The sequence below is a fragment of the Ursus arctos genome, unplaced genomic scaffold, assembly GCF_023065955.2.
Source record: "Ursus arctos isolate Adak ecotype North America unplaced genomic scaffold, UrsArc2.0 scaffold_16, whole genome shotgun sequence".
Taxonomy (NCBI): Eukaryota; Metazoa; Chordata; class Mammalia; order Carnivora; family Ursidae; genus Ursus; species Ursus arctos.
In genome coordinates, this window is record NW_026622830.1 from 10,791,698 (window position 1) to 10,818,532 (window position 26,835).

A 26,835-nucleotide genomic window follows, 5' to 3' on the forward strand; every position below is an offset into this window, starting at 1 on the left:
ACCAGCAAGTTTGCCGGAATCGCACATACAAATGTAACAGGGGTGGCAGGGGTGAGGGGAAAGCCTGAACACATTAGGTTGTAAAAAAAAAAAAGGAAAAAGAAGCTGACCACTAACTCTAAAGACGTAAAGGGAAAATGCCCAGCTAATTCGCACCCCAGGAGAAGTGGGAGGTGCAGAGGGGACAACCAGGACCACAGGAAGCGGTGTGTGGACGATCAGATCCGGACAGGACAGACGGAGGGGGACCCATGGGGCAGAGGGAAGAAAGGAGGAAAAGGAGAAGGAGTGAGGAGGGGACAGGAAAGTGGCAAGGTAGGAAGAGGAGGCAGAGGCGGCAGAGGGAGGGCAAGGCTGTGTCCCTGTCTGTTTGTGATTAGCACACAGCCGGCGCAGAATGGAGTAAACAGAAACTTCCAGGCGTCCCCACACCCCCCTCTGAGGCGAAGCAGAAATCAGATGCTCCGTGATTAATCGTAGAGAGTTCAGGACAAGACCACAAGCGCTGTGCGGACTTGAAATTAGCTGCCTTTTCCCGTCCCCTTGCCAAGATGGGAGTGGGGGGTGGGACGTGAAGGGGTGGGGGCCCCGCCTGCTGGGGGCCAGCATGGAATTCTCCCTGGCAGAGCTCAGTGACACTGACGGGCAATCGGCTGCGTCCAGAGCAGCAAGCAGCATCCGGGGAGAGCGGCCGGCCGGGGGGGCCCCAGGCGGGCTTCCTGGAACCCGGGCTCCACGGCCGCCTGCACCCGGACGCAGGTCAGATAAGAGGCCGGCCGTGCTATCAGAGCCCGGCAGCGCGTTGTCCCCCGGGCCCTCGGCACCACAAGGAAGACTGGGGGACAGTGGGCTCCTTGGAAGCAACCTCCCGAGGGGCTAGTCTGGACGGGCTTCCCGGAGTCCCAGCTCGACTTCTGCAGCCGATGAGAGCTGCCGCTCACCTCGGTGACAGAGAAACCCAGGCTGCCTGGATGGGGATGCGTACCCCGGCCTGAAGCCCCGACCTGCTTGATGGTGAGTGAGGCTGGCGTGTGGACCAGACGCTAGAGGGAGGTGAAGTGTGAGGAGGCCAGCACTTGCCCGCATGCCGCCCTGGAGCTCCCCCGAGAAGGGAGCCTGCGAGGGGGAGGGATGGGATTGCAGGGGCTTGCTGTGTGGCCTTGGGCGAGTTCTCTCCCCTCCCTGGGCCTCCGTTTGTCCATCTCTGCAATGGAGTAGTTGGAACTCTTTAAGGGGCTTTTACTGTGACTGTGTTTCTTGTGTATCTGCCATATGCCAGGTGCTGTGCTAGGCATTTATGAAACTTTAGCTCAGGGAACCTCCATGAGCCTCTGATGGGGCAAGTATTATTACCCTCGTGGTACACTGAGCAAGCAGAGGCTCAGAGAAGTGACTTGCCCAAGGTCACACAGCTGGTTGGTGGCAGAAACCAGAATCAGATCTCCGTCTTTCTGACTTGACTTGCCCTAAACTGTCCATTTCCAGTAGTCTATATTCTTTTCTAAGATTCCATGATCTCCCTAGGAAGCCGGGGTGCAGGAGGAGGGGGTGTCGAGGGGAGGATTACCTGTGGGAGGCAGGCAGAGAGGTCAGAGAGAGGCAGCGAGGAGCCTTCATCTCTGGATGGGCAGGGGCACGTGTCCCGGGAAGGGGCTCCCGGCGGGAATGAAGGGTGCCCGATGCCACGTGCTGTGCTCGCCCCCCTGCTGGAGTGGGCTCCTGGGGACGGGAGAAGATGGCTAACATCAGGCAGGGGTGGAGAGAGCTGGGCGTGGGGAGAGTGGCACATGCCTCTACTAGGTTTTGTTCCAATTTTATTCTGCTTTTCCAAAAATCTGTTTCAAATCATTCTGGGCCCCCACTGCTCCTCTGGACGAAACAGAATTGTGAAACACATACAGCGCTTTCCACACGCCTCCCCCGGGGGGAATCACGTATTAATATTATCGGAGGCTATTTGCATACACAGCCCCACAGCTGTGGAAGCGGCAGCCAGAGATAAGCCGCAGATCGGGTCAGCGAGTGTCTCCCTGGCACGGAGGAAGTGGAGGCATGTTACATCCGAGGGCCCGGGAAACACAGAGCAGGGCCCAGGCAGGTGGGAAATCCCTCGGTGCCAGGCACCTGGGCAGAGCTAGAGATCCCAGCACCCAGATGTGGCCTCCTCTTTTCTCTCCTCTTGGAAAATTCCACCCTGCAGCAGCTCTGTACTGACTCAGGCCTCCTTTCCTTTCGGGGATTGGCCCAGGCCCTCTGCCTTGGGCTGGAGCGGAGACCTGAGTGGGGGTCCCGGGGCCACCCTTGCCCAGTCCTGGGCACACTGGGACGATTGGTCATCCTACCCACTTCTGCCCTTGATTTTTCTTGTGACCTTGACCAAGTCACCTCCTATCTCTGGGCCTCTGTTTCCTCATCTATAAAATGAAGGGATTGTTTGAGGAAATCTCTAAAATCTCTTTGCGACTCGAAAATTCCGTGCGTCTGCTTGGAGGGCACTTAAGTTCTCAACAAGCTTAGAGAAGACGAAGGTCTCCCACGAGCCCTGCCACCCGGGAAGGCGCCGGAGGAGGCGGGCACGAAGGGGGCTTGAAGAAGGGACTGAGAGCCTCGTTACTGACATCAGTGATCCCAGGCCTTTGGCCCCGAGAGCTTCTGAGGAGCAGAATGGACTGCTTTCACGGGAGTGACTTCACCCGGGTGCGAGCTGGCCAGGAAGCTTACCTACTCTGCATCAGAAGCTCAGCAGCCCCCCCCCCCCCCGGGCCCTCCAGTTCTTTCTGGGGAGCCGCGAAGCAGTGGCTCACATGTGCCCAAACTGGGCTCTTGCCCTGCTTGTCCTCTCCTGCCTCCTCCTGCCTCTGCCCCCCTGAGACTCTCAGCGCCCCCGGCCTTTTGGTGCCTGAGCTGCTCTGGGCTCTGGGCAGAGATGGAGGGACTCGCTTCCTCCCCAACCCGGGACACTCTTTGCCACCTGGTCCCTACACTGTGGCGCGCTGGAGCCAGCATGTCCCGGCTCTTGAAAGCCAATGGTCAGACCGTCAGAAATGCGGTGAACGTGTTGCTAAACAGAGCCATTATTAAAAATTAAATTTCGCAGACTTATAATCAAATCGATGATGGTACAAAGGTAATGGGTACTCACTGCTCATCCCTTTCCGTGTCTGAGGACATTCCGCTGCTCCGGAGGCTCCCGGGGCCACTGCCGTCCGCGCCGTCTGGTGGAAGCACATTCGATAGTCTGCTGTTGCGCACCTCTCCCCAAGCCCGCGTGCGGTGACCCCAGGCTGGTGGCCTGGGAAATCGGCCCCAGTGGGAGTCCTTACACCATGGGAACCGGTAACAGGACGACTCAGGGCTCAATTTATGGTTTTGCTGATTGTCTAGAGTTGAGGGAAGAGACAGGAAAAGTTAACGATGCAGATTAAGCATAGAAGTGTGTCCCCTCTGTGGCTGTTCCCTTGTCAACAGCCCCCAAAGGAAGGTCGTTGCTCACTTCGTTGACAAACTACACTCTGTTGTATCACTTTTGTCTGGATCCTTAAGGTAAAGAAAGATACCCACCAGCCTCGAGCTACCCTCACTCATCACTTGTAAGCCTAGGCTGACCCCAGATACAAGGGCTGGGGGCCAAAATCAACAAACCCCTTCCGCGTGACTCAGTCGAGTATGTATGAAACTTACAAGGGGGTATTGTAAATTTTATTTTTATTTGTAAATTGTGTGCTGCACGTCCTTACACCAGTACAATCTATGGTAAACCTGTATGTGTCTATGCACATATATTCGTATGATACACACACACACACACACACACACGCTCTATCTCCCCTGGAGTGCTAACTGCTAACCTTTCCCAGCACACCACTGGCCCCACAGCACACACGCTTGTGCCCAGGGTCTCAGAAATCCTGGCATGGACCGTCCTCAGCCCTCACCCAAAGGGAGTTAGACTCCAGGCACTGAGTCTGCAGCTTCCCCCTCTTGCCTAAAACATACCAAACAGCCCAATTCCTCAGTCCCATTCTGAGAGATGGAAAGGATGCAGAGACTGTGCTGGGTAGGAGATGTCATCTACACAGGCCGCATCTGGGCCCCAGTGCAGATGGCGGCGGCCCTGGGCTCCTCAGCACCTTCCCTGGCTCTGCGTGCAGGGGCATTTCTGGCGACCCATCAGGGGCAGCTCCCTGTTAATTCCATCCACTTAAAGTCTTGCTCCTGCCGTACTTTATTTTCACGTGCAGAGCATAACTCTCTACCAGAAACGGCATCTTGGAATAAGTAGAAGGAACAGCTAAGCCAAACCTATAGGAAAGTTAAGACACCTTTCTATTTTTAGAAGCCCTGGGAGCCAGGTGGGCCCTTTCCAGTTCTCCCAAGCCAGCGAGCAGCAGAGGAAAGTATTTCCCATTCCTGAGCTCCGTCTCTTTCAGCCGAGGCCAAGCAGGAGGCCCAGGTGGGGACGCTGGCTCAGAGCAGCACAGCTACAATGGCGAGAATGGAGGCATGCTCGCAGCACTTTTAAAAATAATTACAAATGGGTTTTATAATTATTTTATTTTGTGTGCTCGGAAGGGTGATCCTGAGTCTGTCTCAGCGGCTCCCACCCTGGGCAACCCCTGTTAAGAGTCAGGTGTTTATTCTTCCAGACCATTCACTCATTCTTCTTTGCACCTTTTTTTTCTTGTAATTTTAGTTTTCACAACCGAGCTCATTCTATACATTCTCTTCTGCATCTTCCTGTTTCCACTGGGTAATATATCCTGAGTGTTCACCCACGTGAGCTCATGGAGATCTAAAACATTCCTTTCAAAGCCTGCATATCACAAGTCCCAGGAGGCTGGAAGAAGGTATCTATTTTGTGATAGCCGTATCTCTATTTCCTAGTCAGGTCTCCAACTTTCTTGACCCCAAAACACACAAGTAGAACCCAGCTGCTTCCATCTTTCAGGAAAAAGAAATCCTATTGGTTTTCCCTTCAAGCTGTATCTGGAAGCTCACCACTTTTGTCCCCTCCCTTGCCCTTACCCTGGTCCAGGAGGGCATTTCTCTCTGGGCTGTTATAGTTGTCTCCTCACTGGTGTCTGCTTCTCTTGCCTCTCTCACCCAGTGGGGTCTTATTAAAATGAAATCAGATCCTGTCCCTCCTCTGCTCAGAACACCCTCCTGCCTTCCAGTCCTGGGCCCACCTCACCCAGAGTAAAAGGCCAAGTCCTCACCACGCCCGCAAGGTCCCGTAGGATCTGGACCTCATCTCCCCTGCTCTCCCCCTTGCCATGCTTATTATTCTCAATTGTGCCAGGCACAGTCCTGCCTCAGGACCTTTGCGCTTGCTTTCCCCTCTGCCTGGAACACTCGTTCTCCAGATCTCCACATGGCTCATTTCTTACCACTTACCATCATCTAGAATACTGTATTATTTGTCTTTTCTTAAATGTCCCCTACTAGAATGTAAGTTTCCTGAGGGTATATCTATCTATCTATCTATCTATCTATCTATCTATCTATCATCTATCTATCTATTTTTTTCCTTGTTTTGTTCAGTGTTATATTCCATAGTAGGCACTCAATAAGCTTGTAGAGATAGCTGGTTTGCTATGTCGCCAAGAGTGACAAGGCAGTCAGAGCTTCTGGGAGAACCATGAACTAGGGTCACCAGGAATCTCCAGCCACATACTACATTTATGAATGCCACATTTCAATAACCCGTGCCAACACACGCAGTGGCCCTTCATTTGCATAACAATGAAGGCAGTGGAACTGCAGGCACATCATCGGCTCTCAAACCAGCCCTGGCCCAGATTCTGCACTCTGACGTGGCTCTTGCACTCACCCCTCTTGTCTGTGTCAGGTGGGGTGGGAGGGCTGGTAAACAACACCATCTCCCACACTAGAGGTCGTTTTTTTTTTTTTTTAAGATTTTATTTATTTATTTGACAGAGAGAGACAGCCAGTGAGAGAGGGAACACAAGCAGGGGGAGTGGGAGAGGAAGAAGCAGGCTTATAGCGGAGAAGTCTGATGTGGGGCGCGATCCCCACGCCCTAAGCCGAAGGCAGATGCTTAACGACTGTGCCACCCAGGCGCCCCTCCCACACTAGAGTTCTGATATACTGGGAGTCAGGCAGGGTATGGGATCTGTTGTGGGATCTGTTGTGGCCAGGCGGCTGTCACTGTTCCGTCCCTTGAACTGGCTCTGCCACCCCTGCTCCACCCATGCTCCTCTGAGGAGCGTGCCCGGCCCTGCCTTCCAAATGAGTGAGGGGAGGGGAGGGGAAGACCCTGCAGATGCAAGCACATGGAGGAGGGCAGACGCGTGCCCTCCAAATGCACCACGGAATGCCCCCCCACCCCGCCCCAGGACCAGACAGTCCTATGCCTGATTAAGAGCAGAGGGAATGGCCAAAGGCCTTGCTCACTTGCTCAGCAGCCCCCATTATATCCCGGGTCCCCAAATCCTGGTCCAGAGAACTTTCCTCGAGATTTATAAAATAGACCTCAGGTAAAAGTGAATTAATCAGAGCCTCCACAGGACACACTGGAAGAGGCTCCTGAATGGCCCCATTCACCCTTCCATCTAGCAGTCTCACCACATTTATTTATGAAATAAAACCCCCCACAGAGCCACCCCCCAGCCTGGGAACTAGACCTTTGACAACTATCTACACCTACCTACATGCTTCCCCTGCCACGGTAGCCACCATCTTGAATTTTGTGTTTATCTTTCTGTGGCTTTTAATTTATTTTTAGGTTTTTGTTTTTGTTTTACTTTTTTAGAGAAACAGAGAGAGAGTGTGCATGCATGTGGGGGAAGGGCAGAGGGAGAGGGAGAGAGAGAATCCCAAGCAGACTCCCCGAGGAGCACGGAGCCCAACACAGGGCTCGATGTCACCACCCTGAGATCATGACCTGAGCCAAAATCAAGAGTTGGGACTTAACCGACGGAGCGACCCAGGTGTCCCTTTCTATGGCTTTTTAAAAATTGTGGTAAAAGGTACATGAAACGTACCATTTTACCCTTCTTAAGGATACAGTTCGGTGGCATCAAGTACATTCTCGATGTGGGACAACTGTCCTCACCATCCGTTTGCAGAACTGTTTCATCATCCCGACTTCCCTTGTTTAAAAAAAAAAAAAAAGTATTTATACCTAAACGAAAGACTATTGACTTTTACTTATTTTTGAACTTTATAAAAAGATCTGTGTTGTCTTGTGGCACTTCTGTTTTCATAAAGCGTTCATCACTAAAGTTCATGCCTGTGGCTGCACGCGGCTCCTTGCTTCCTCGTCGTCCCCCGCTACACGCTGCTGCGTGGTGAACCACAGCGTGTTTCCCACATCTAGAGGCATCCGGGTTGTTTCCCACCTGTGCTTGCTGTCACAAGCGGCCCTGCTCTGAGCATCCTTGCACGTGTCCTAGTGCACACAAGCTGGCCTGTGTCTCCTGTGTCCACCCGAAAGCGGGACTGCCGGGTTGTGGACAATAGCAAACCACGTCCCAAACTATTTTCCACTGTGCTCTGCCAACTCACATGTGACCTCGACCATGTGGCATTCGTCTGATGGCTTACTTTCTGCCACGTGAATGAGTGGAATTTCCCCTGGATTGCCACCGTCACCGCCGTGGACAGACCTGGCTGCCGCTCGCTGCGTATCTCCAGGTCTAAGAATAGCCGAAAGCCTTGAGCGAGCCGCGGGTTCGTGATGGCTCCCATCTTTGTGGGAAAGCTGCTCCTGGAGGGGACCCGAGCCTGACGGCCCCACGACAGGAAGGAAAATATGGAGAAGCGTTTGGAGACCTTGCCCTCGTAGCATTGATGGCTCCCTCCTCCCCAACCCCTGCCTTTACTTAGCCTGGTTCTCACAAGTGTGGGACACAGAGTGACAGGGGTAGGGACAAATCCTCACTCGTGACAGGTACTGTTGCTCACACGGTACGTGTATCGTTGTTAGTCCGTTCAACCCTCAGATCCCACAAACGGAGGCGCTCTTAGAGGCCCCACTTCGCAGATATGGAAACTGAGGAGCAGAGAGATGAAGTAACTTTTAAAAAAAATAGATTTTATTTATTTGAGAAAGAGAGAGAGGGATGGAGGGACGGTGGGCAGAGGGAGAACGAATCTGAAGCAGATTCCACACCGAGTACACAGCCGAACGTGGGGCTCGCTCCCATAACCGCAAGATCACGGCCCGAGCCAAAACCAAGAGCCGGACGCTGAACCGACTGAGCCACCCAGGCGCCCTGAGAGGTTAAGTAACTTGCCTGAAATCCCACAGGCAGTAAGTGGCAGAGATGGGGCTGAATCCGGTTTGTCTGGCTCTCTCCAGAGGTTATGCCACCTCTTTGCAGAGCCTAGGGGTTAAATGTCACAAACTCTTCAGTCCTACAGACCTCAGCTCAGATCCTGAATCCCCTACTACCATGCTGTGTGACTCTGGGCAGGTTACTTCAACCACTCTGCACCTCTAAAATCGCAAGAGCTCTCTTTTCTAGAAGCTTCATTACATATTTTTTGTGTGTGTGCCTTGTTTCTTCTTTTTTTTGAAAGATTTTATTTATTTGAGAGAGAGAGAGAGTGCACAAGAGAGCACAAGTAGTGGGAGGGGCAGAGGGAGAGGGAGAAGCAGACCCCCTGCTAAGCAGGCAACCCGATGTGGGACCCGATGTGGGACTTGATCCCAGGACCCCGGGGATCATGACCTGAGTTGAACACAGATACTTAACCGACTGAGCCACCCAGGCTCCCCTGCCTCTTGTTTCTTGTTGGGTTGTATGCCTGTTCCTCAAATTTCCCATGCTCATATGCCAGGGCTCATCCCTGGAGCTGCGAGGGGATGAAGTCCCCCCAAACCAGTGCGTGGGGATGGGGGCAAGGGTATCCCAAAGCCAACAGCTGCTTCTAGGAGGGGGGAAGTGGTCCTGGGCAAGAGGAGAGCAAATGTCCACTCCAGGCTGGGCTGCTCTGGGCCAATGACCTTTGTGACCATCTTACTGCAAAAAAGGCCGAGCTGGCTGAGCGGTAGCCTGCGCGGGCCGCCTCTGGTCTCGCCTGGGGGAGGCGGGCGGCTGTGCACGGGCAGCTGCACACAGCATGTCTGGAATACCTATTCCAAAGGGTAATTCCCAGGGATAAAGTATGTTTATACTTTTTTTGGGGGAAAAATTCCATTTCTGTTGCCAATTAGTTCTGCTTGAGAACAGCTTTTCTCAACACCAACACGCTGGCCGCCCAGTCTTGAGTTCTGTTGATTAGCTCCAAAGTGGGGAAAAAAGTAATTTCTTTCTTTCCTTCCTCCACCCCCAACCATGAAACCCGGCTGTTCGTGATGAAAGGGGTCCTGTGGATCGTTTAGTTTTCCTTGTCATGACTCCAGGAAAGGCTATAAAAATAATCAGTGGGCCCCGCTGGCCGTAATTGACTGTAGAGAGCAGTTGGCTACCACAGCGTCTGAGTTATCAGAATCTGTTGCAGACGCAGGAGACTTCAGTCAAGCCCCTCTGATTACACCTGCTCCCCGCCCCCCGGCCAGCGCTGGCTGGGAAGTGCTGGAGGTTGTGCGCTTCTCCTCTTTCCCTGGTTCCGGGGAGTTCCTGGAGGAGGGAAGAAGCGGGGAGGCAGAAGGCAGGGTGGTTGTGACGCGTTCTGCCTGCACCAAGCCCCAGCTCCATCGTGTAGCCGTGAGCCTTGGGCCAGGGACCTGACCTCGGGGTGCCTCTCTTCCTCATTTTAGAGTGATGATAATGGTCCCTCCTCCTGGGACTGATACAGGATCTAATGAGTTGATGCACGTGGGAGAGGCTCAAAGCCTTCATAAACGTCAGCTTTTATTACTCAAAACCCTCTCGCTCTTCCCCCGTTGACACCTGAGTCCTATGTGGTCCTGCCAAAGTACCTCGACCTAGTCCCCGGCTGATGGACTTGAGGTTGGTTCCAATCTTTTATGATCACAAATAATGCTGCATTGAATAGCCTGTGGCTCTGTGTACCCGCCCCTCCGCTAAGGTATGTGACCCCCACGATAACCTTGGCTCTGGACTTTGCTTCTTGGGGCCTGCAGAATGAGAAACGTGCGGGTGTAGGGTCAGCCCTGGCCTGGCATGCGGACAGGCCGGTGGGAGGCGGGGTCAGGCTCTCCCCAAGCCGGGCAGGACGGATTCCTCCCGAGGCCTTCAAGGGAGTGAGGTGCCAAGCGGTGAGTTTCAAAAGGTTGGGGCCGGGGCCATGCAGCTCCCAGGTTCCTGGCAAATGTCCTGAGGTGGGTCTGAGGAGAGGGAATGTGCACCATGCAGGTTCTGCCGATCCTCTGCAATCCTCTTCCTCCAGGAAGCCTCCTGGGATCTGGACTCCGAACACCCTTGACTGTCTCTGCACTGATTTAGCACCAGTGGTATACCCAGGTCCCCTTTGGGAGGCAAAATGCACGGTGACTGAGAATCTCAGATGTGGAAGAAGGCTGGGTTTGGTCGTAACTTCTCAGTGCTCCCACCCACGTAACCCCTGCCCTCCCGTGTCCTCCTCTGCTTGGGCGGGATAATGATCATAGTGACGCAACACCTTCTCAGGAAGGTCTTGGGAGGCCGTAGTGACGTAACACGCTGTGACATGTGAAGGGTCTGACATCATGTCAGGCATGAGAAATCCAAGCTTGTGTTAGGAACGTCTCGCTACGGGCGGGTCCAGGTCTCCCCGCGCTGGGCTGTGGGTCCTTGCAGGCAGAGCGTCTCATTTGGAGCAGAGGCTAAAGGGAGCCCAAACTCCCTGTGTGGCCTTGAGCCAGTCGTACGCCCTCTGAACTGAGTTTTCTCTCAACAGTGGGGTTCTGAGGACATTATCTGGCGGGTGTGTCGTGAGGATTCAGAGAGGCAAAGCGCTCAATGCTCCTGGATCTACGAATGCTCAGTACGCGGTGGCGACATTGTTCACCAGCAGTGGTAACAGCTGCATATAGCCTCCCAGAAACTGGCACAGCATCGTGCACACAGTTGGTGCTTAGTGAATACATCCAGACTAAGTGACAGGGTCAACTCCGCTTGTTATGAAGTGCGGTCTGGGAGAGGCCGTGTTAGAGGGACCCATTTCTCATGTCATTGACCCCTCGGGACAACAGAGGAAAGAGCCCCGTAGGACCGTATCTGTACTTAGGACATCCGCTCTGCTTTGTGAGCTGAGGGACTGGACTCAGCGCCCCCATTTTACAGATAAGAAATCCAGGGCCCAGAGGAAAGGGGAGCTTCAACGGCCCCCCCACGGCATGCACACAGCAGTACTCACTTGTCCTCTGTGCAGTGGTCTTCACCCTGACCCTCTGCCCGGCGCAGGAAATGGACCGCAGGGGTGAGATACAGTGTCCCTCCGTGGCCAGGGCCCTTGCACATTTCTGACATTTTTGTGTCCTGGGACAAAGGGTGAACAAACTCACATGAACTGTTCTTGTTTCCTGGTGGAAAAACACTCCTGACCCAGGGTGGGGGAGCTTGGCCGTGATGTACGGTTTTGCCTCCATTCTGCCCCTCTCCGCCCTATCCTAACGACTCAGCAGCAGCGATCATAGCAAATCCAGATTGCAAAAATCCAGGGGTCACCCTAGGAATTGTTTGTGGGTACTGCATAGGCCAGAGGGCTCCCTGCACCAGGGGTGCTGGCCCCAGGGGGGCAGCCTCGGCTGCCGCTGCTGCTGCCCTTGCCCTGAGCAGGTGAACAAATGAATAAGAAGATATCGCTGCCTTCACGTGGCCTTCTTCCTCCTCAAAGGACACCAGTCATTGGCGTTAGGGCCACTCCAATCCAGTGCGACCTCATCTTAACTAGTTCTGTCAGTAAAGAGTCTATTTCCACATAAGGTCACACTCCTAGTCTCTGGGGAGACATGGATTCTGGGGGGCCAGCGCGCCCGGTAAACAGCAGCTGTTCCTACCGCACCTCTTACTGCAGGGTCTGTGCAGCACCGACAACCGCCGGGCACTTTTCTGTGCTCCGTTCATTCCCTCCCCCGCTGAGCCCTCTCTACAACCTTGTGAAGCGAGTTCTAGGATCATCTCTGCTTGAGGCCGGAGAGGTGAACTGACTTGCGCGAGGTCACACAGCTGGTAAATAGCACATCTGGGAGCAAACCTTTTCTTTCTGACTCCAAAGCTGGCAAGGTTTTGAGACCCTCCAATCCCATTCCAAGGTCTTGGAGTCATTGTTCTTTCTTTCCCAGAATCCCAGCCATGCGAGCTATGCTGTCTCCTGGCCCACACCTCCCTCCACTCTCTCCAGACACATCTCCCCCAAAGAGGCTATAAAAAGGCGGGGGAGGGGGGAGGGGGGCTGGATCTTGTTTTCACAATGGCAAACACGGAGTTGTGTTCTGCCTGGGGTCGCCGGTGCCCAGCTCTCCTGTGGGCAGGAAGCTTGCGACCCCTGTGTGTAAGACCATGCCAGACGCGTACATTTCATCCTTCACATCTGGTAACATTTTAGGAGTCTTGGGCTTACAAATTGAAAAATGGTCCATTAAGGTGTGATTTATTCGTCACCAAGACAATGTTGTTGAATGCTCGCAAAGTGATTCACTCTGTCGGTCCACAAGCCCCAGCTCCTTGGGCCAGGCCTGGCGAAGGTCTTTGCAGGCAGGATGAAGCTGTTTCTCTGACAGTCAGGGGAGAGCAGGGGCCTGGTGGGGCCGGAATGGAGCCTGACAGAGACAGATGAGCGTGCTGCCAGACGATGTATGGCAGTTTACCTCTTAACACGCCTGTGTCGCGGCCATGGAAATAACTTGCTTTGGCTAATGGGAGACGTGTGCAATCAGGAGTGTCTCAAAGCCACGAGCTTGGAGCCATGAGGAAGGATTGTAATTTCCAACAACCGGGGCTTTGGGGCCAGGAAATAGCTGCTCTGTCAGCAGAGAGAGCCAGGAGCCTTTTCCTAGCCAGTGAGCAAGTTGGAGGCCCCTGGGCAGATCAGGGGCTCCCCAAGAACAAAGCCAGTCTGCAGAACTTTGCCTCCCCCCCCCCGGGGGTGGGGGGAGCGGGATGGCGGATGTTAGGAGCTGAGAAAGTGGCGAGCAAGTGTGTAGGAGCCAGCCACATCACTGAGAGCACCGCCCCAAAGCCAGACTGCCTGGGTTCAAATCCTGCCTCTCCCACTGACTAGCCAGGCCTTAGACAGCCCCTCTGCAAAACAGGGATTCTAACAGAACCTACCTTGGGGGTGTATGGGGGTTTCCTGAGCTAGTGGCACAGACAGTGCTCATGAATGCTAATCATTGTTATCATGCTGATATGGTGGGGCTTGCTGGCGTACAGAGAAGAGCCAAAGTCAGGACAAGAGAGAAACGACGATGTGCCTTCTGGCTGTGGATCTAGGGGCAGGCTCCTAACTTGCTGGGTGCACACAGTACAGGAGGCTTCTCCCAGTCCCTGGCCCTCAGGGCAACTGGGAGACCAGTGCCAATGTTGGCTGTCACCCAGCTTGGCCAGCCCGTGTGCCCAGAATCCAAGAAGTGGGATTAGCTTCAGTGGGGAGGACCCGGAAGGAGGACTGGGGTTACCACAAGCCACCGCCTGCCACAGGTGGGCTGCCCATGGGCTGGCAACCTGTCTGCATGCCTGTGGACATCAAGGGTCTGATTCACATCCCCAGCTCAGCAGTGAAAGGAGGACAGACAATGGCCTTGTTGTCCCTGTGCCCCTTCTGCCCAAATGGCTCCAACCTCAAATGAGATGGGGGATGGATATGCTCATCTCTGGGCCCTTAAAACTGAGGTGGGAGTTCAGAGGTGGGCAGCACAGTGGGTCCAGCTCAGGTTTGGAGATCACACACACCTGGGGCAGGGAGGGCTGGACATGCATCCAAATGGAAAGTCTGTTCTGACTTGGAGTCAGGCACTTGTTACCATGTGAAGGCTGAAGCCTGACTCCTCCCCTCTATCCCTGTATCTCCCAGGACTGACTGCCCAGGAGCCGTGGCCAGCTCATGGTACTCATGCCAGCTGGCTGCGGCTCTCCCACGAGGGTCAGTTTCTAGTGCTATCAGATTCTGCGGCTGCTGGCTTGTTTGTCTCCATGGAACCAAGCCTGGCCAGCTTTTGGGCAACAGCAGCCCCATGGGGAACATAATCCATGAAGAAGGGATGGCAGAACCCAGTGTAGGGATGGCCGCATGGAGGGCAAAGGATGCTGGGCGTCCTGACTGCCGGCAGCTCTGAGCACTGGTCCTTTATTTTAATTTTTAAGTAATCGCTACACCCAATGTGGGGCCCGAACTTACAACCCCGAGATCATGAGTTGCATGCTCCACGGACTGAGCCAGCCAGGCGCCGCTGAGCTCTGGTCCTTTACAGCCCCAGGAGAAATTCGCTGGGACAAAGTGAGGGTGGAGGTGGGGCTTCGCTTTGGTGAAGGACCTTCCTGGGGGTTCCGGCTGGGCACTTGGCCTTGTGGCAGCTCCCCAGTAAGGACTCTCCACAGCCTCGCTCTGCCCTACCCTTCGGGCTTCATTTCCTGATTCTGTAATCTCCCTGCTCCAGCCAGTTGTCCCATTCATTCGTTCATTCTCTTGGTCCTCACGACGAACCCAGAAGGTGGGCGTGCAGTTATTGTGTCCCGTCCTAGCTCAAGGAACACACGTAAAGTTAAGCAGCTGGTTCAGGAGCACAGAGCTAACGAGGGGCTGGATTAGTTATCCACCGCTGCATAACACACGAACCCACAACTCAGTGCCTTAAAACAACACATGTCCATGATCTTACTGTTTCGGCAGGTCAGAGTGCAGGTGCGGCGCTTCAAGGTGTCCGTGGGGCTCCACTCGCGCGTCTGGAGGTTTCAGGGTCAGGATCCGCTTCCCTGTTCGCTCAGTGGTGTGGGCAGGATTCACGTCTTCTCAGGGTGGTGGCCCTCCGTTCCCAGTCACGGGGCCCTCTCAGGTACGGCAGGTCACTTTGGCACGGTCAATCCGCCAGGAAAGTGCATGTGTGCGGGGGCGCGTGCGCATGAGCGGGGGCGCGCACGTATGTGCGTGTACGCATGCGTGCGCTCAGGTGCCTAGTGCGCCGGTGTGCATGCGTGCGGGTGCTCGTGGATGGGGTTGAGTCACCGATGGTGGAGGTGGCGTCACATCACTTTTGCCGCTTTCTCTCCATTGGAGCAAGTCAGTGGGTCCGCTGGCACCGAAGAGGGGAGTGAAGGCCAGCCGGTGGCGGGACCCCTGTCTGCCCCCCTCCCCGAAGGAAGCCGGGAAGAGCTCCTCCTCCCTAATCCCAAAGACGGGGCCCCCTGACCGCCACCACTCAGCCAGGCACCCTCAGTTATTTGGGGGGGCTGTTCGTGGCGCCCCTAGCGCATTTCGGACAGGTGCGGTTCCGCCCCCAAGAGCCGCAGGTAGGTGACGGACCTTGAGGCTGCCTCTTTACCCGCAGCATCACGTGCCTCTGCAGGAAAAAAAAAAAAAAAAAAAAAAGTCTTTTCATTATTTCCTGTAACTGAGCTGAGATTTCTCACAAACCCTAGTCCCAGGGCCACAAGGAAGAACACTAGATTTAGTCTAAACTGGTCAATTTAATCTGACCCAGTACTTGAGATCTTTAGGTAATGTTGGGTCTCAGATTTCCTTCTGTTCCGTCCTCAGCCCCTCCAACGTGGCATGGGGTCTCCAGCCACGTCTCTTGCCCGGGATCACTACTGGCCTCTGGCACATGCGGCTAAAGCTGGCGGGCGGAAGAACACATGCTCTGGGCCTGGAGCCCTGCCCGGCTGACTTGTCTCTTCCCTGGCTCCGAGCCCTTGCCTCCACCGCATCTGGCCCCTGGTGTGCCGGGGCTGTTCACCACCCTAACACAGTGTCCCCTTCCCCCGCCACGAAAAGGGACATCCTGGGTCCCATCCCAGCCATGGGAGGACCCCGTATAGCCAGGGAAAGTGCAACACTGGGGAAGGCCTCTTTCCTTTCAACCTGGGGCATTTGCACGGCCCCCCTAACTTAAATTGGTGGGCAGCAAACTCAATGCAGCTTCCCGTCAGGTCCCAAGAGGGTCAGTGCAAACCCCTGCCTTTGGAGCAGGCTCTATTTGTATTGAACAAACAAACAAACAAACAAACATAAATAAATAAATAAATAAAAGTAGCTGATACTCAGAATGCTTGTAAATATCAGAGTCTACATGAAGCACTTCACACACTAACTCACACATTCATAGCAACTCTGTGAGGAAGTATTCTGCATCCCAGTTTACAGATGAGGAGACTGAGGCACAGAGACATGAAATAATTTGTTCTGGGTCAGAGAGCTTTTTTCTTTCTTTTTTTTTTTTTTTAGATTTTATTTATTTATTTGACACAGAGAGAGCACAAGCAGGTGGAGCGGCAGGCAGAGGGAGAGGGAGAAGCAGGCTTCCCACCGAGAAGAGAGCTGGATGCAGGGCTCCATCCCAGGACCCCGGGATCGCGACCCGAGCTGAAGGCAGCTGACTGAGCCACTCAGGCACCCCCGGGTCAGAAAGCTCTTAAGTGGCAGAGCTGGGATTTGAACCTAGGTAACCCTGCATCCCTACTCTGCACCACCACCCTCCTCTATGCCCCTGTGCTCTCTGTGCTGAAACCAAGAGAGGGGCAGCAGGATGTCCTCCCTTCTTCTATGCATGCTCTCCTTCTGCCCTAGATAGCAAGCCTGGGGTCATGGGTGAAGGGAGACCTCTATTTCCTAGACAGTTTGGGAAAGTACTATGCCTTTGTTATGTTAGTTGGCACCTAAAGGACTTTAAAAAAAAAATGTTTTCTCATGGTGGTGGCTTTTAAGTCTACTGTCTTGTGGCAAAATCTGTTTTGATTATGAGGGACTGACTATTGCCACGATCCTGCTCTTTGTTCCTCTGTATGAATGCATATCGTCCCCAGGCAGATGGGTATCTGCGGACCAAGGGGAAGGACTGTTTACCCAGAGAGGCATAGAGGAAAGCACAGTCATACTCTTCTTCTCCTTTTTTTTTTTTTTTAAAGATTTTATTTATTTATTTGACAGAGATAGAGACAGCCAGTGAGAGAGGGAACACAAGCAGGGGGAGTGGGAGAGGAAGAAGCAGGCTCATAGCAGAGGAGCCTGATGTGGGGCTCGATCCCATAACGCCGGGATCACGCCCTGAGCCAAAGGCAGACACTTAACCGCTGTGCCACCCAGGCGCCCCCATACTCTTCTTGTTACAGAAATTATCACACACTTAATTAGTGGGAGTCGCGGTAAATGTGCTGAAGGAGAAACATTCAGAGCAGTGAGTGTGTAATAGTCGGCTTCATATGCTCAGGTGCCATGACCAAGTACCATGGACTCAGTGATCAGAGCCTCCGCCATAGCTCCGTCCCTGCCAGCAGACTCTGGGACCTGGGCAGAGGGCCAGCCTCAGATTCCCCACCTGGGGAAGAAAGAGCCATCCCTCACCTCTGAAGGGATGAAGCAGATCGGTCTCCAGAGGATGGCCAGGCATGCTGACAAGGCGTGATGTCGGACCCCCCCAGGGCCGAATGATGCCGAAGTTCTGAGATGGCTCTCTCTCTGTCTCTGTCTCTGTCTCTCTCTCTCTCCCTCTCCTCCACCCTCCTTCATTCCCGCCCTGGTCTAAGCCGATCTAAATGAGAAAACCACGAATACTCATACTATGACTACTCCAGACTGTCAAGCTGCGTGCAAGTGTTAGAATATCCAATTCTCAGAAACAACCCAACACGGTGGTATTATCAACCACATTTTACGGAAAGCTGAGGCTCAGAGAGGTGAAGCAACTTGTCCATGATGACACAGCAAGAATGTGGCAGACTAGGTTTTGTCCCTAGGTCTATCTGACATCAAAGCCTTCGCTAGACTTCCATTGCTGCTGTGCCTTTCAGGTTCCTGAATGGGGGAGGAGGGAGGGAGAAAAGAATTTGCCCCAGAAAAAAACTTAAAGAGCCAGACTCCAGAGAGGCCCAGAGCTGTTAGTCCCCTGTTGTGGTCCCTGCCTCCCCCTTACCGTGGAGGAGCCGGGCCAGGAAGCTGAGCTGTGTGAGGATATGTGAAAACTTACAACAGAAGGCCATTCTGAAATGTTCTAGGACAGGCAGGGAAGTTTACTCTGGGGACAAGGTGGAGAGGTTCCAGTCCATTTAACTGGAGGAGACGGGGTGGGGCGGAGGGATATTAATGTTGCTAGTTGATGGTTAATGTTCTCTCCCGAGGGTATTTATGATTTATGCCCAGGTTTTTAAACAAAATTCAACCAAGCTAGATTCAGTGTCCCACGAAGCTAAGGAGAAAGCATTCATGAAAACAACGCTTTGAGGGGGATTAAAAAGATATTCCAGACAACTTGCCCCCTTTTAAACACTACTTGTCCAAATCAGAGGCTGTCTTATCACAGGGACCCCTGGCAGGTGTCTCCCAGGTCTCTGCATTTGAAGAAACTGGCATCTTTCCTCTGCTTTCTAGGCCTCTTGCCTTGGCTGGATCAAACGGGAACAAAAACAAAGTCCCGAATGTTCTCACTGTCAAACTAGCCAAATCCGTTTTGGTCCTCTTTTTGGGGCCTGACTGGGAAGAAAGAATCTGTGTGTTAGGACTCCGTGAGTTCTAAGTGATGAAAGCCCGATTCATACTGCGTAAGCAAAACAGAGAATGCATTGGCTCCTGTACCTTAAAAATCTAGAATTAGATTCAGTGTCAGGTGTGGCAGGATCCAGTGGAGTGGGTGGGAATAAGGGATCGTAGGGCTGATTTTCAGTGACCTGACCTGGTAGAGATCACCTTGGCCGAACCCATCATGGTGGCTATAAGGATGTGGGGGTCTGAATGGGCCTCCATGGTGGGCACTGAAAAGGTAAGGGAGCATTCACCATGAGAAGCCTGTGGTGCTGTTAGAATAAAGGTCAAATCAACAGAGAGATCTTCTTAAGTTTCACGTGATCCCATGAGACCTTAAGACTCTGAGCCATTTCAAGCTTTGAGGAACTTTACAGAGTACCTGGGTTGGGTTGGCAACTATGTGACACCAAATATACCATCCTTCCCATCCTTCAGTTCGTGGAAGACATTGCTAATCGACCACAATACCGTTTCCAGTGAGCCCGAATACGGCCTCAGAATCCATCTCAACACTACGCCAGAAGCAACCTGCATCCACCAGCTGGTGTTAGAACATGAGCCAAGACCGATCTGCAATTTCTCTTCTCAGCCCACAGAGATAAGAAAACAGAAGGTCCGAGGGTTGGTTCGCCCAGTGTCGTGTAGGAACTTAGTGACCGGCCCTCCTGGGGCAGCCTCCTTTCCTGTGGCATTCTCCTGATTCTAGCAGAGAGAGGAGGTCTGTCCCTTAGTGGAGATTTCCACTCCCGACAGCTGCTGCACATGGAAAACAAACAGACTTGAGGTCAAAGGAAAGACGGAGAGCTTAGCCGCTGACCTCTCTCGCTGAGTGCTGTCTGGAGCTGAGTGCAGCCCGGGGGGCAGCCGGGCAGGGCGAGGCGCAGGGAACCTACCGGTCCATCCACAGACATCTCAGTGAGCTTTTGGAGGCCCTACCTTAAAGGCAAGAAACCCAGGTAACGTGTTCTATTAGGCTCACATTCTCAAATGGGGGTGATGCTGACGTTACTCCCTCCTGGAGATGGGGGCAGGGTTGTCTTGGAGCAGAGGACACATGGCTGGCCACCAGTCTAGGAAAGCCAGAAAGTAGAGAGAAAGCTCCAGCACAGCTATCACGCACCCAGCTGGGCCGCACCCAATCAGAGGAAGAACAGAGGTGCCCCGAACCAGCTGATGATTTGACTGGAATAAGGTAAGCGGTGTCCTGACCCCAAGGAGCCTATTGTGACAGCTATGATATGTGGACTTCATGATTGTAGTGGGCTGACATGGAGCTTGCGGTGCTAAGAGCATTGATTAATTCAAAGTCACAAGACAATCCTATAAAGTAGGTGGAGTTATCCCCCGGGAACAGACACCGAACCGGAGGCTAGGAGAGAGGGGACAGAGCTACCCATGGCCAAGCGTAAGGGCAGAGCCGGGCTTGAGGTCAGGTCTGCCTGAGCCCAGTTCTGACAGGCTGCGCTCCACAGGCTAGCAGCCGCCGTGAAAAGGCACAGAACAGGGTATGTGAGTCGCTGGAGAACCTTGCTTCGTGCAAGGTGCCAGGTGGGAACAGAGAAGCACGTGGGATTCCTGCCCTCGGATCATTCCCAGAAAGGATGGGGTGTGCACTTGGGGAAATGTCACCATGGAGGCTGAAGAGCAGAAACAAATCCCTGTCATGACTCCCTCTGTTGAGCTCATGGCCTGCAGACAGGTGTAGTCCACAGTCTAGAAACTTCTGGGCTACCACGAGCCCCCCAATGTACAGGTGAGAAAAGTGAGGCTCAGAAAGAATCGACGTCCCCCCAAGTCACACCGCCAGTGAACAGGGACCAGAAGGAACCCCATGGTGGAAGCAGCAGGGCATCGGAGAGGAGGGTCCTGGGTGGACTCTGGATGGAGAACCACCATGTGTGCCGGGCCCCGATGCCCACAGCTGTTCCCCTGGGGCCGGGGGCGGGGGGGCTGCCGAGATTATGGCAGCACCCGTGATGTCCCTTACCCGGGCTTGAACCCCGGCCCAGCGCCTGCCTGGCCCTTGAGAAGCACCCCATTTCACAGATGGGGCCAATTACAATTGCTTCTTTCCTTTTGGAAATTTACTTTTAATTTCTCTGGCTTTCCCCTTCTTCGGGGGGTCTGGTCCTCATCAAGGCAGCCTGTCTGACGACAAAAGCAGATGCTCCCAGGTAGTCTGGACACACCCACGCCTCCGGTGGGTCTGGCCGAGGCCGGAGGGAGAGTCAAGTTTGCGGCTAACCCTCCTCAGCAGCAGTGAGCTCCTTGGAGCCCCTGGGGAGGGGGGCCCTGGAGGGGCTGCTGATGACAGAAGCAGCTGTAGGGGAAATGCCGCAGCCAAAGCCTGCCGTGGCCAGAGCTTCGCTGCGGTGAATTGGAGATGGTGCCCCACTCGGAGCCATCAGACGCCGGTGCCCATCCCAGGGCCCCCACTCACTGCCAAGCCCCTTTGCCTCGGCGAGACTCAGCACATGCCCATCAGTGCCTTCAGCCATGGGTCGCTGCCTATCCAGTGAATGCTACTTGTCCCTAGTGTTGGCTAACCTCACTGCGGACAACAGCTGTGCTGTGGGGGCCCGAGGGAAACGGAAGACATATTTCTGCCCCAGCCCCTGCCTGCCCCTTCTCTCCCAGGCCCCTGACCTGCCCTCAGCCTCAGGAGTTCCCGGCTTCACCCTTTGTTCAGGACCTTCAGAGAGATTCTGATAACAGTAGTTTTGAGGCCGAGAAGGGGTCGTCGTGAGGACAGCATGTCCCTGCAGCAAAGTTCTAACCTCCTGGCCCCTCCTCCAAGTGCTTCAGACCAGAGAAGGGGAACTCGTCCACTTGGGACATGCAGAGACACTGCTTCGAATCCTAAACTCTGCCGAAGGGCTTCTGCCTGCTTTGGTGTAGTCTGTTCGGTTCTATGTTATAAATCTCTGACAATTTCAGGTAAAAATGGGACACGTTGGGAGGTTATAGAGATGTTCTTTTTGGTCATAAAAAAAATGGAAACTCAGAAAAACCCAGAAAACCTAACAGAAGGAATTTGAAGAAAGATTTTTGTTGGCTCGTGTAATGGAAAAGTCAGTGGTAGGGTGGGTTTCAGATAAAGTTTGAGCCAGCTGCTCAACACTTTCACTGGGAGCCAGAGCGCCACAGTGCCTACCCCTTTACTACATACGTCTGTGTGCTTATGCCCCCAGAAAGGCCACCCCCACCCCAAATATCCACGACCTTTCAGCTCAAGTCTCTGCACCTACTGGAATGTTCTTCCATGCCTCTTGGTTCACATTCTTTCGGGAGGGAATCTGATGTCCGGGTTCATCCCTTTGGACCAAGCACCAGAAGTCTTATGCTTCTGGCCAGTGAGTGAATGGTCTCTCCAGGGCCCAGTGTCCGAGGCTCGTTCAGATAGCGGTGGCCAGACCACAAGGGCCACAGGCCTGTTCCACCTCCGTAGAGGCAGGGTGTCTGAGAAGGGGTCACGGACCAGTCGGCCACCCTGGTATCTCCCAGAGAAGTTGGGACTCAGCCCCTGCAAATTCTTCCCTGGACTAGAGGCTATCTGAAGAGTCTCATTTTGTTCTTAATTAATAACTTCAGGAAAACTCTAAGTTTGGTTCTGGTTACAATTTTTTTGCCTCACTATTTCCGGAGGTTCTGTTTCTGGTTCATTCAGGCGGAGAAATTCAAACTCGGGCTCTGCGACGTGTCCCCATTATTTCAGTGAGTCCCCATCACCCTCGGAGGGCCGCTGACAGGAGGCAGGGTGGCTTCTCCAAACAGACCTGCATTATTTTATTACTTTCATACCAGGAAAGAGGCCTGAGCTTCAGAACAATGTACTCACGTCATCAATTAGGCTGGAAGAACTTGTTTGGCCAAATTTAGAACCCACAAAGAAGGTCAGAGAATAAATTTAGAACTGAACTCTGAACCTTGAGGGCCAGCCCGGCATGGCTAACATTGCCTGCCACCTTGAGTTGGGCTGGTCTCCCTCCAACAGATCTGTCCACAAATTCTTATAGCATAACATGGGCCCGAAGAGTTAGACCCAGCACCTAGGCCTGTCTCAACTGCTTATAAGCTGTGTGACTCTAGGAATGTGTTTAACCTCTCTGAGCCTTCCTTTCATAATCTTTTAAAGAATGGTGGGGGGGAGTTAATAAAAACATCTACTTTACAGGATGTTAGGAAGATTGATTAAGACTTTTTTGCTCTGGTAAAATACACATAGCATAAGATTTACCACCTTACCCATTTCAAAGTGGCGTTAAGCATATTCATATTGCTGTGAAACCATCACCACCATCCACCTCCAGAACTTTTTCATTTCCCCCAACTGAAACTCTGTCCCCATTCAACACTAACTCCTCAATCCCCTCCCCCAGGCCCTGGCTCCCACCATTCTACCTTTTTTTTTTTTTTATGATTTATTTATTTGAGAGAGAGAGGGAGAGCGAGCTTGGGCACACAACCTGGGGAGGATCAGAGGGAGAGAGAGAATCCCAAGCAGGCTCTCTGCGGAGAGCAGAGCCTAAGGGCCGGGGGCGGGGTGGGGTGGGGCTCGATCTCTCGACCCTGAGATCACAACCCGAGCCACCGAAACCAAGAGTCGGATGCTTGACTGACTGCGCCACCCAGACTCACCCCTCCCTCCACCATTCTACTTTCTGTCTCTATGACTTGGACTGCTCTAGGGACCTCAGTTGGGGGAGTCATATCATAATTGTCCTTTGATGACTGGCCTCCCTTACTTTGCATCATGTCCCCGAGGTTCATTCATGCTGTAGCCTATGTCAGAATTCTCTTCCTTTTTAAGGCTGAACAGTATTCCATTGTACGGAGAGACCACATTTTGTTTATCTGTTCATCTGTTGATGGACACGTGGGTTGCTTCTACCTTTTGGCTACTGTGAGTAATGCCGCTGTGAACATGGGTGTATAAATATCTGTTCAAGTCTGGGTATACACCAGAAGTGTGGTTAAAAGAGTTTATGGAGAGCCCTTTGCCCATGCCGGGCATATAGTAAACATTCAGCAGTGTAGCTAATAAGACCAGGGTTGGGAAAATAGTGGGTGAAATTTTTTTAAATGCAAATTAAAGAATGGGATGTCAAATTAGCAATGACTAAAAAAGGAATATTCTTCAGTGCAGTTGGGGTACGGTGAGATGTGTAATAATGTGTAAATATTATATATATTCCTCCCATAAAATAGGTGCCATTTGTGGGATCATTTACTAAGTGCCAGAAATGCTGCTACACTCAGTATATATTTTCTCTCATTTACTCCTCCCTCCTGACAACTTAAAGGGGTGGGTCTATTATTACTCCATCCTACAGATGAGAAAACAGAGGTCCCAAGTGGTAACACAGCTCTCTGGGTCTCACAGCCAGCAAGTGGCAGAGCTGGGATTCAAACCCAGGCCCTTGGCTCCGAGAGTAGAAAAGCAATGGAAAAAATTGCTCTAAAGGCTGACCGCGGCCCCTAGGAAGGATGGGAGTACTTATTTTCCACCGCGCATTGGTCTGTATTTTTTCTCCAAGCCAGGAAAAAAAGAGCATATTAGATTTAAAAAAAAAAAAAAAAGAAGGGAAGAAACAGTTGCCTCTTGCAAGCAGGCATCTTTGATGATAATATATCCATGTCGTGTGTCTCATGCCATGAGCTCAGTTTGTGTCTGTTTTTTTTTCTGGCTGAAGAACAGCAGAGTGTCCTGGCTGTGTCTTCTGGCTGATTGCTTAATAATCATGGACGCGCACACACACACACAAACGTACACACACACGCACGGCCCAACCCATGAGAGGAGACAAAGCCAGCAGTAGCCAAAACTCTGCTAGATCGATGCGGACTGTTACGGGCACAGCTTTCCAAAAAGCAGAGCTCAGTGAAATAAATATTTTTCCTGTGAGAAGAGGCTTAAGTCGGCGATCTTAACAACCCCCCAATTCATTCCAGATCCACTCAGAGTGGCTGGCGTCAGGGAGCCCATCTTGATGTACTTAGGATCGCTTGGTAACGGCAGCGTGCCTGCGTGTCTGGCTGGCTTCTCCCACGTGGCAGCGTGCCACGGGATGCTGGCCAGGGCCGGCAAGAAGGAGTTTGTCTCTGGAGGATGCTCTCTCCACGCCTCCTGAGCTCCCACAACTTCCTGGGGTCCCTAACTTGCTTCTCCTGGGAAACCAGCACTATTTGCTCTCAACCGGAGGCCTGAGAATTCAGCCTCTTTTCTCGGCAGAGGCTCCGTTCTGTCGGTCCTGGAGACAGTCTGCAGGAAGAACTTAGAATCAGGGCCTTCGGAAACCAATACACATGAAGCCGCTTGGGGTATCTCGAAAACTGGGAGCCTCACTACCCAGGCGAAAATTCCTTGATGATTCACTCATTCACTCACTGGGTGGCACACTCAATAATTGCTTATTGGGTCACCTCCCAAGGGTTAAGATTTGGTACGAAGCTGGCGTAAGACAGTATGAAGTTGCTGGAAGCCCAAGATCCGTTCGGTCACCCATGCCCCCATTCATTCATTCAGCAGGTATTTACCGAGTGCCTCCCAGGTGCCAGGCCCTCTCCTGGGACGGCTGGTCCGTTAGGGCACGCATTCTAGCTGGAGGGACAGACAGGAGACAAGGAAAATGCAGTGAATAGGATATCTGCTGGTGTTAAATGCTAGAGAGAAAAATTAAACAGAGATGGGGAATTGGGAACGTGGGGGGGGGCAGGGCTTGTCCCACTTAGATGAGGGGCCAGGAAAAGCCTCAGGAGGAGGTGAGATTTAAGTCATTGCAGGAGAGGAGGGAAGATGATTCAGGGGACAGGCATTAACAATGTGACTCACGGATCACGTAAGTCCCCTTTCAATGACCTCTCAGTCCCAATTATGCCAGTGAGAGTCTTCTTGTTGTTCGTACGTCTTTAATGCCTCGCTAAGACCTACTAATCTCCCTACCTTGAAAGAACAGGCTTAGCTGGCAATGTGCCTGCCTGCACTTGGACGTGGCTCTGTGTGCAGTGTGAATATTTCACAGTCCCTGCTTACGATCTTATTGATGGCAAATGATGCTGGCTTTTCATTTACAGTCATGATTAAATTGTCCTTTCAAAATATGCTTATTTTTTGAAAACTGAGTTGATTTACAGAAAAGCATTCAGTAACTTGTAACACAGGTGGTACTCCAGTGTGGGGAAGTGGGGAAGTCAGGAAGGCGATACACGCATGAAGTTTGGGACGCACTAAAACAGGACAAGACCCTTCTCAAGTTGCTCAGAGCCTGGCTGGGGAAACCTTCTGGGTGGGATTCAGCCTGCCATCCGCGACTCCCTTTAACGCCTCTGGAAGAGGATGGCGCTCCCTGGATCAGGGCAAGGGGCTCAGAAGAGGCGCTGCTGGGGGCATGCCTGAAGGCAAGGGCAAGTTTGGACCTGCCCACGAACAACAGACAGGGTTGCAGGGAACAGTGGGAACATCGTACACCAAGGTAGTGCCAGTGGAAAGAGAAGAAAAATCAGCTGGGCAGCATGTGAATAAGGGAGCAGAGTTGCTGGAGGAAGCAGACCCTCGGGAAACCACCCCAATTTATCTAGTCCAATGACTAATCCTAACACGAATTCTACAACTTCCCTTCACTGAGCACTGCTTTCTTGTGTCTTCTTATGTCATTTTCGCAGACTGGCAAGGTAGTGCTGTTATGGCCCCATTCTACAGATGGGGAACTTGGGGGCTCTGGCCAAGTTACCTGCCCAAGGTCATGCAGCTAGTAAGAAGCCATCACGACTTTTTTTCAACCTATTTTTTAAGACGGAGATATAGCTCACGTACCATAAAATTCACTTTTATTTTTTTATTACTATTTTAAAAGATTTTATTTATTTATTTGAGAGAGAGCGCACACACGAGCCAGGCGGAGGGGCACAGGGAGAGGGTGAAGCAGACTCCCCACTGAGCAGGGAGCCCGATGCAACACGGGGCTCGATCCCAGGACCCTGAGATCATGACCTGAGACCAAGGCAGACGCTTCACTGACTGAGCCACCCAGGAGCCCCTAAAATTCACACTTTTAAAGTGTCCAGTTAAGCACATTCACAAAGCTGTGCAACTGTTGCTACCATCTAATCCCAGAACATTTCCACTGCCCCCCCCCAAAAAAAACCCGTCCCCATTAGCAGTCACCGCCCCCCCCATCCTTCTCTGCTCCCAGCCTCTGGCAACCACTAATCTATGTTCCGTCTCTATGGATTTGCCTATTCTGGACATTC

The 26,835-nt window shown here is 52.8% G+C and overlaps 1 protein-coding gene across 4 annotated transcripts in view; it reads left to right on the forward strand.

Moving 5' to 3' along the window:
• The first annotated feature begins 324 nt into the window (after window positions 1-324).
• Window positions 325-26,835, forward strand: part of RIPOR3 (RIPOR family member 3) — a 74,372-nt gene continuing 47,861 nt past the window's right edge. For 2 of the 4 annotated variants that reach the window (XM_026503725.4, XM_044385900.3), the window contains exon 1: window positions 330-1,014. In XM_026503725.4, coding sequence (XP_026359510.2) covers window positions 1,012-1,014 — 3 coding nt within the window. In that variant the 5' untranslated portion in view covers window positions 330-1,011. Of the gene's footprint in view, window positions 14,906-19,020; window positions 19,542-26,835 lie in introns of all 4 variants that reach the window. The other 2 variants (XM_048222113.2, XM_044385901.3) reach the window with 2 other exon arrangements.